The sequence below is a fragment of the Pteropus alecto genome, unplaced genomic scaffold, assembly GCF_000325575.1.
Source record: "Pteropus alecto unplaced genomic scaffold, ASM32557v1 scaffold45, whole genome shotgun sequence".
NCBI lineage: Eukaryota > Metazoa > Chordata > Mammalia > Chiroptera > Pteropodidae > Pteropus > Pteropus alecto.
The window spans coordinates 4,911,918-4,921,393 of NW_006442491.1; the positions used below are offsets into that span (position 1 = coordinate 4,911,918).

The following is a 9,476-nucleotide window of genomic DNA, read 5'->3' on the forward strand; positions in this document are numbered from 1 at the left end:
TACAACAGTACAGTCCTCCCTTAACATTGTCAATAGGTTCCTGTGACTCTAAGCAAAACAAAACACAAGGAAACCAATTTTACTATAGTCTAATTGATATAAACAAGTTAAGTTCCTATGGCATCTCATCAATGAAGGAAACAACACTGAATAAGGACCTGCTGTGCCTGGTTACTAAAAGACATCTAACAATCATTTACTGAAAGAATGAACATATTTTAAACGGCCTGGAAGAAAATGTGCCAAATGTTAATACTTTGGTTGGAATTGTCATTACAACTAAAATTTTCTTAATGTTTTACAATAAATATAACATAATTATAATCAGATATGAAATTAAGATATTTTAAAGATTTAGAATACTTCTGGATCAATTTGTTATTCCTCAAAAGTCTAAGAATCTCAATTACTGCCAAACTCTTTTATTTTAGCACAATGACACCACCGACTACCTAGTAGCTCAAGTATCTTAAGTTATCCTTGTTGTCTTTCTTTTCATATGCCACACATCTAAAATATCAGTAAGTCCTGTCAGCTCTATGCCCCAAAATATACAGTTGACTCTTGAACAATATGAGTTTGAACTGTGCAGGTCCGCTTATAAGCAGTTAGTTTTCAATCCATGGTTATAAGTCTGCAAATGCAGAAGGCTGACTGCACGCATTGATCTACACCATTTTATATAGGAGACTTGAGTATCCACAGATTTTGGTATCCGAGGGGGATCCTGGAACCAATTCTCCACAGATATGAAGGTAGGTAAGTTCTGGGGAGAGTCAAAAGTTATACATGGATTTTTGACTGTGAGGGTCAGTGCCCCTAACCCCCATGTTGTTTAAGAGTCAATTATATATCCAATCTAATTAACTCTCACTATCCCACTACTAAGAATCCTAATTCAAGCTACCACACCATTGATTGCTTGAGTAATAGCAACAGTCTCTTAGTAAGTCTTTGTCCCCATTAATACATCTTCACATATGAGCCACAGAGATAAATCATATCCCATTCCACTACTTAACACCTCAATACTCCGCCGCCCCCCTACACACATCCAGTACACACCCAAAGGTTTCCTGGTGTAATCAAAATAAAATTCAAATTTCTCACCTTGGCCTAAGTGCTCTTCCTACATTTAGCTCTTGCCTACTTCTCTTCCTCTTTTCCAATGAACTCTAGCCACACAAGCCTTTTTTGTCCCTAGAATGTCAAGCTCATTCTCTTCACAGGACTTTCTACTTATGGAGTACCTTTTGCCTGAAATGTTTTTCATGTGGCCTGCTCTCTCTTGCCCTGCAAATCTTAGCTTAAATGTCACCTCCTTATAGGCCTTCCTTAACAATCTACCTAAAAGCAGCCAACTCTTCTAGTACTGCCTACTGATCACCCTATTTTCTTCATACCACTCATGACTGACATGATGTTGTCATTTTCCCCTCTTTCTCTCTCCTCATATTACAATGTAACTTCTACAAGGAAAGGACTTTGTTTTTCAGTACTGTATCCCTAGTACCTGGATCAGTTCTTGGCATATAAAATTTCTCAACTATTTACTGAATAAATGATTGCTGTTTTAATCCTTGAAGGCAGTGAAGAATTGTATTTGATTCTCCATTAATTACTTCAGGAAAAATATAACTAGTTATTTAATTCTTTAATAGAAATACTTTAATCAAGAATCATCACTTGAAAAATCAAATTAAAAAGCTGATCATAAAAAAGTTGATCAGATATATATGATTCCAAGAAAAATAACATTAGTTTAAAGAAACAATAAAACAACTGGAAACATGTTCTAATGCACTCTTCCCACCTTTTTCTTCTACAATTACTGAAGCATGCACTGGTGTAATCAGAATATAAAGAGAAAAAGACTGATAATCTAATTAGGACCCAAAGTTGTTTAATGTTATTATTTTAGCCAACACTGATAAGCACTTTACTATGTATTGGGCATTGCTTTAAACTAATTATATGCATCACCCAAACTGTTGTGATGATAGGTACTACTATCATTCCCCATTTGGAGAAATGATGAAATTGAGGCAAAGAACAATCAATGACTTACCTAAGATCATACAGCTAGTAAGTAGCAGAGCCAAGATTCAAAAAACCGAGGCAGCCCAACTATGAGCCCATGCTCTTAACCACTTCTCGGTACAGTTTAACAGAATGATAACAATACTTACCTCACTGGAATGAGATAAGGTAACACATGCCTGACACATACTAAATACTTATAAGTTATCTAAGATAGCATTACTTCTTTCAAGTGCTTTTCTATGGTTCAGGATGCCTCAATGAGCATTAAATACCATTTAGTTTAATTTCTAAGGGAACTTGTATTTATTGAGGAGTTTCTGTATGCCAGAATTACTTTAAAGGTACTTATCTCAAAGGATTTTCACGGTAAGACTCAAATTAAAATGTAAAGCGGGGTTAGTAATCAATTAGTTTAGCAGTTAAAACTCAATGTCCATTGTATTAAAAAAAAAAAAAGTATGTAGAAATAGAAAGTATGAAAATTAAGGTAATCCATCTCCATGGGAACCCATCCCTGTCATAATTAAGAATGCCCTCTCATTCACCTATTCATGTTCACTCAGTAATAGCTGTTGTAGGCCTACTATGAGAGAAACATCTTGCTATTAAAATATACAAACCCTATCCTAAGGAACTTAATAGTCTAGTTCCACAAAACATCTTAAGTGCCATAAAAGGGATTCATACGTGATCATAGCATTGTTTCTTAGACATGTGCAGAAATGCAGAGAATTAACACAAGTGTTGGTATCCATACTAACTTCCCCTTACAAATAGGCCAATCCACAAAGTCTGAGGCTGGTCCATTAAGGTGGCCACTCCCCAATGTGGTTTAGTGAGTCCATTAAATGTGGCTAGTGTGACTAAAGAACTGCATTTTCAATTGTATTTTACTTAAATTAACTTAAATTTTAAAACTGATTATCAATTCCATTATTGGAAAACTTAGAAGTATGCTTGGAGCAAATTAGGTATGTGACTCTTTCAACTGTAAATTTTAAATCTAACTACATATTAAATATTTCTAATGCTCTAATTGAGCATTTGAATATTTTAAATGCTCTAATGGAGGATTTGAATTGAGGTGTGCTGTAGGTGTAAAATATATATTGGATTTCAAACAACTGGTATGAAAAAAGAATGTAAAATGTCTTATTAATTGTTATATCGATTAAATGTTGACATATTTCAGATATTTTGGGATAAATATAAATTTCACCTTTTCTCCTTACTTTTTAATAGGGCTACTAGAAAATTTAAATGTATGTATGTAATTTATATTTTATTTCTATTCGACAACACTGGTCTAAAGATTACTTACGAAATTCTTAAAACAAGGTTTCAATGATTTGAGAATTTCTCAGCACTTCAGAGCTTCAACAATTGACTTAGAAGATTGTTCCCTAGCAAGGTGGAGGAGTCTTACTGGTCTTTGCCTATAATTTAGTTTTAGCTCTATTGCTACATGAAAATACTACCACCAACAACAAAAATGTGCCATGTGAAACCATTTTAAAGTAAATGTTAATTACATTTAAAGTTAGCGATTTTCTGAAAGCAAGCCAAGATAGGAGGAAATTCACCTTCCGTTTCTGTGATAAGGTAAACGGGAGTAACACCCTATGAAGTAATATAAAAATGCTGAAAGGAGTAAACAGTCTTTTTGATGTTATCCAAAAGCACAAACACAATGACAACCTCATTTTAAATGTAGGTTTCCTGCTATAGTATGCACTGAAGAGTCTACCTTTCAAATGTCTGTCCTATGCCCTATTGCAACAGAATTGAGTTCTTTGATGCTAGCTTCCCAGGATAAAAAAAAAAGCCACAATCTCAGACTTTTCACATTTCGACTACAGGTTAAAATCTGAATTTTAAGAATTTTAATTGCATTTTTACTTAAATCAATTGCTTTTTAAAGATCTACATAAAAATTGATTCTTAAATTTTAACATACCAAAGCAAATCACATTAAGCCTTACAACATCAGCTACTAAAAGACTTATATTCAAGAGTTAAGAATCACTCTAGACTAAAAACTACTCAATTCTATGGGGGTCCTTGTACAGAAGATTCTATGATGAATGTAAATAACAAGTTTGTCGAAGTATTACTCATATGAACTAATCTGATGTTTATTTTTCTATATTTCTCCCAATGTAAAATTTCAAGAAAAATGAACAGGAGATAGCTTTCAGAAGCATAACAATTCCAAGTGAAAACTCACTTCTAACATCACCACAAGAAAGCAGGGACAAAAGAAAAGTTGGGCTTCAAATATTTCGGAAGTGTCAGGTGTAAATCTTTGGGTATGGCTTTCATGGACAATCTAGAGAGGAACATTATGCTACAAGGGAAGGAAGCTCAAGATACTTAAATAACAATGTTCCACATATAATGTTCTGTGGTTTAAGTATGCAAATAGCAAACAGTACAGGCAAACCCTGGAGATATTGTGGGTTTGGTTCCAGACCACTGCAATAAAGTATCACAATAAAATCAGTTGTAATCTTTTTGCTGATGGAGGGTCTTACCTTCAATTTGTAAAAACTCAACATCTATGAAGCACAATAAAGTGAAGCGCAATAAAATAAGGTATGCCTGTATAGTAAAGATTCTAGGCCTAGTTAGAGATCAGAAAATTGCTCTGAAGATAAAAACAATGCATATATATGTTAAATCCAGTTTTCCAAAAGTTTCAAGATTTTTTTCAAATTTCAAATGGGGTGCTCATCTCAAAGTATCTTAATTATTAATGAAAGAAAATATAGTTACTTAACATAAAAACAAAGATGTATGGAGTCTTCCTTGTATACTAAGTTAAATACCACTGTGATTTAAACCAGTCCCGGTTATTTGTTTTACTTTGCCTTTTTTTAAATAGACTATTTTTTCAGAGACCTTTAGGTTCACGGCAAAATTGAGCAGAAAGTACAGAGAGTTCCCATATATCCCTGTTTGTTTTTAACATTTTGGCTAGATGTTAACCTCCATGGCCCTTGACAAAAATGGAACTTCATCCTGGATCACTCTGCATTCTACCACTACCAGGGCTTGACAATGGCAGGTGTCTAGAATTAAGAGAGTATTGAACTTTCTTTACTTAGCTTGAGAGGCCTGCAAAGAAACTAGGTGGAGAGAAATATTAGTCTTCAGTATGTAGTTCTGGCATTGATAATCATATTCATGTTTTCTTTTAAAGCTGGATTTACTTGATGGCTCCACGAACAAGCTTGAATGAAGACACGATGAGTATTTATACAATACTAGGTCCACTGGATGCACACGCATGTAAAAAACAAGCTGCAATAAATATATGAAAAGATACTACTAATCAGAGAAATGCAAATTAAAAGAATGAGAAATCGTTTCACACCCATCAGACTGGCAAAGGTTTCAAGTCTCATAAAACCAAGTGGTGAAAAGAAATGCAGAAACAGGCTCCTAAATGCAGATGATGAAATGGATGTAGACTAGAACCACAACTAGTAGAATGAAAAATACATGTGTATGGCCTCTAAACTAGGGCTTCTGCTTCTAGATACACACCAAGAAGACACTTACTGAGGCCAGAGAAATAATATATAGTAATATATAAAAATGGAACAGATCTATTGCAAAACAGCTTAAGTAGACAAAAAGAGATAAAGGGCAAAAAGTTGGGCAAATGTCCATCAATAAGGGAATGGATAAACTTATATAGTCATAAACCAGTAAGTATCAACAGTTAAAGAATCAGAGCCACAGCTAAAACTAAAAAATCACTCCCTGCCCTCCCAAAAAATTCACTAAGTTTAATCTTTTTAAGCTGCAAATGGATACACAAAGCATAACATTTGTATAAAAGTTTAAAACACATCAAGACAATAAAGTATATACTATACTACTGCAGATGCATATGTGTATAGCTCGAAATATAGAAATATCAATGAGAATGAAACATATAAATTTCAGGTGACTATGTTGAACTGTACCTGAACCCTGTGCCCTGTGCTCCTGGAAAGCAGTGATGGTTAAGAAATCCACCCCCATCATTTTGTGTTCTAGGGAACAAGTAACACAAGGATTCTGCCCCTGCTCATTTCAACTATAAGACCCATCCCCATGCTTCCTTAAGGCTCTTTGGTCTACCTGTCCTAGGTCCCTGTCCTCTGTTTTTTTTTTTGGTTTGTTTTTTTGGGGGATGGGGGTGCGGGGATGTTCCTCGTTAATTGATGTCCTTCCAATTGCAGTAGCCTTGAAAAAAAAATAATTTCCTTAATTGGCTGATACATTATGTCTCTGACACAAGAGTGGTTGGTTGGTTATCTCTGGGGAGAGAAGGGAATGGGATAAGGAAGAAGATGCATACTTAGCTGTAATGGTAACATAAAACCTGAAGAATGGCATAAAGTTAAACTTTTTTGTACAAAGGAATCTGTTATTCTGTGTACTTTTCTGCTATTCTGTGTACTTTTCTGCTTAAAATATTTAAATTATTTTTTAAATTATTTAAAAACTTGATGTGGAGTCAGAAAAGGTCCTAAGTCAATCCTTCAGTCTGTTTTCCGATACGTTATATAGGCACATGAGCATATGCCCAACCTATTCCACTATGCTCTCATAAGTAAAAGTGTTTTTGCTAATCATCAAGTGGTAGAACACATTTGTAATTCAGTCTAAGCCAATTAGCTCAGTTTGTTAGAGCAGAATTCTGATTAGTTAAGGGTTGGATTATCACGTAGACCTTTATTTTGCTTTAGGTGCACCATCACCCTCATAATTAGGAGAGAGCCATACAGCTATACCACAAATGCACATACTATCAGTTACAAGAGGAGCTAGGCAAGTTTGTGTGTTATGTCTCAATCTATACCCAACAGAAGAACTACTGAGCAGATAACCCTAGAAACTTGATGGTGGGTCAGTAAACAATCTTTGTATGAGGAACCTGGCACACCCAGCACACATACACCAAAGTTTTGTTTGGTGTGTGCAGATATGGTTCTGTGAAGGATAGGCTTTTCTTTTTTTAATCTTTCTTTTATTGGCACTGTAAAGTGAGACTTTGAAAACATGAAATCTCATCTTAAAGTGCCCAAAGTGATCTTCTGAGTTGGTTTCAAATCGCTTAATTCTAAAGTGCTTCTAGAAGACTTGGTGAGTACTAGGAGCAGTTGAAATTTAACCTAAAAAAAAAAAAAATTTGAACAAGCATCTAACCAACAGATCTAAACAGTTTCAAACACAGAGGTAAAATGCTAAAATGTGGGATAATAAAGGAACTTTCCATCTTCACAATATTCTCTAATAGCAGGACTGAAGGGAAATGCTCTGTGCTTGTTAGGCTCAATACAAGAGTAGCTTTAAAAATGGTCAGTCTGAAACTGCTTTGCAAGCATCCAAACGAGACTAGCTTATAAGGTCTTCAGCACCCTAAGGCCAACAGGTTTGAAATATATTCAGAATCACCCATATTGATTTTTATTTCTCCTCCTCCCCTAAAAACCAGTTAAAAGATTCATTTTATTTGAATGTGCAGAAATATGGAAGTTAAGCTTTAACTAGAGTTTAACTAAAGGCAAAATGCTTGGGCCTATTTTCAAACAGAAAATAAAGTTTTCAATCTAGCAATTCAAAAAAGTAGAAATGTCAAGTCAGAAGACCCTACAGCAGGTTCCAAAACACTTTCATCAGAGAGGATGGTCTTAAATTTATGAGAATTCAAAACCCTTAATTTAAAAGTCTTTTAGTAAAAGTAGTGTATACATTTATAATTGTAAAGAGGTTAAAGTCTTAAAATGTTGACCCTTTACAGCCTACAAAATTAAACCAAAGAAAAACCAAAACTAAACAATATCGAATTCCTATTACATATCCTCCTCAGTCATCGAGAAACTATTGATTAATCTTTTTCCACTAATGAGCCAGCCTGCATAGTCATGAAAGTTTGTAATACCTTAAGAAAACCAAAATTGTTATTCAGAAAACATTCTGTATGGAAATAAGCTGGTACCAACTGCTTCCAGGCAGACAGATGCAATAACAGTGTAATATTTCTAGCAAAGTCTGGTAAGCCCTTGCCTGCAAATCATTGACCAAAAATGGTAATAGAGTGTGCCAACTAAAGAAAATGACAAAATGTTCTACTTGAGCGTCCTGTTAAGAAAACTGTTTTACAGCAAACTGAAATTACAGTGTAGAGAAAAATATATATAAATTAGGTAGTGTCCATCAGCTAGTATACAGTGAACATCTGTTTACTTTTTAGAGACTCCGATAATTTAATGGACTTTTAAAAAGCTTTTTCATTTGCTTTGATGAGTATCTCAGAATCATGCCCACACCTTCCATGTTAAAATCTGACAGAGCTAAACTGTTTACAGGTAAAAGAAAATTTCTAACTATACACGGAGAGATCGGGCAGGCAAGGGTTAAAAGAGACACTGCCAAGCTTGACAAGCACGATGAGAGTGCTGCTGGAAGCTGATTGCCAGATACCGCAAACAAAGCGGCTGCGAGGCCACCCATTCTTAACCATGCCAGGGTCATGCTCGTAGTGTTCACACCGCACTCCAGGGTTGTTCAATAAAGGCCTTATTTTCCTTATCCGGATGGACAGACCTCGCGGGCCGAAACTTGCACGAGTCACTATCTGATGCCTCTGTGCCGGGCTTTGGGGAAACGTGTGCCCCAACGAGGCCCGCGCGGGATTCCAAGCCCCCCAGCCCGGGCTGGCGAACCCTCCCCTGACAGATATCACGAAGCAGGGCGGAGGGGTTCGCCGCCGACTGGTGGTACCGAGGCCGGGGCGGAAGGGACGGCGGCGACCACGCTCCGGGGCGGCGGCCTCACAGCAGCTGCGACCGACGCAGCGGCCGGGGAGCCGCCCCGGGACTCGTGAGACCAGCGGGTCCGCGGGCGGCGACGCCCTAGACGCCTCCACTGCCGGGAGACTGCAGCGCGGCCCGGGTCCCCTGGGCGAGGAGGCAGCGCTCGCCCCTCAGCCCGCCACCCCCGCGGCGGCAGCTCACGCCTCGTTCCCCCTGCCACTCACCATCTTCGCCGCGGCGGTCGCAGGGACGCGGGGGAGGGAACCGGCCCGCTCCGAGTCTTCTGAGCTAGCTGCCTCCTCACCGCAGCGGGACGGAACCACCAGGCGCGGAGGCGACGCAGAGAGCGAGCCTACCAGGGGGCGGGCGCGCGGGCGGGCACGCGCGCGGGGCCCAAACTCCGCTGCACACGTCACGCGCTGCTCGCCGTTGCTGCGCAACGGGCTGGCCTGGTAACGCCCCGCCCAGGCGGCCCTCCGGACTCCCCGCAGGCGTGGGGGGGGGCTCTTCCTCACCTTCTGGAGAGTGGTGTACCGAGTCCCACTCACCAGCTCGGCTCTAATGAAGGTGGGGGTGGGTCCTCCCTCATCTGTGACGGATGAGGAGGCAGAGCTTGGGTTA

At 38.2% G+C, this 9,476-nt stretch overlaps 1 protein-coding gene across 1 annotated transcript in view; it reads right to left on the reverse strand.

Moving 5' to 3' along the window:
- Positions 1-9,240, reverse strand: part of DSTN (destrin, actin depolymerizing factor) — a 31,912-nt gene extending 22,672 nt beyond the window's left edge. Inside the window, exon 1 of the mRNA XM_006921571.3 lies at positions 9,080-9,240. Within this exon, the coding sequence (XP_006921633.1) occupies positions 9,080-9,082 (3 nt within the window). The 5' untranslated portion in view covers positions 9,083-9,240. The remainder of the gene's footprint in view (positions 1-9,079) is intronic.
- Positions 9,241-9,476: the final 236 nt, after the last annotated feature.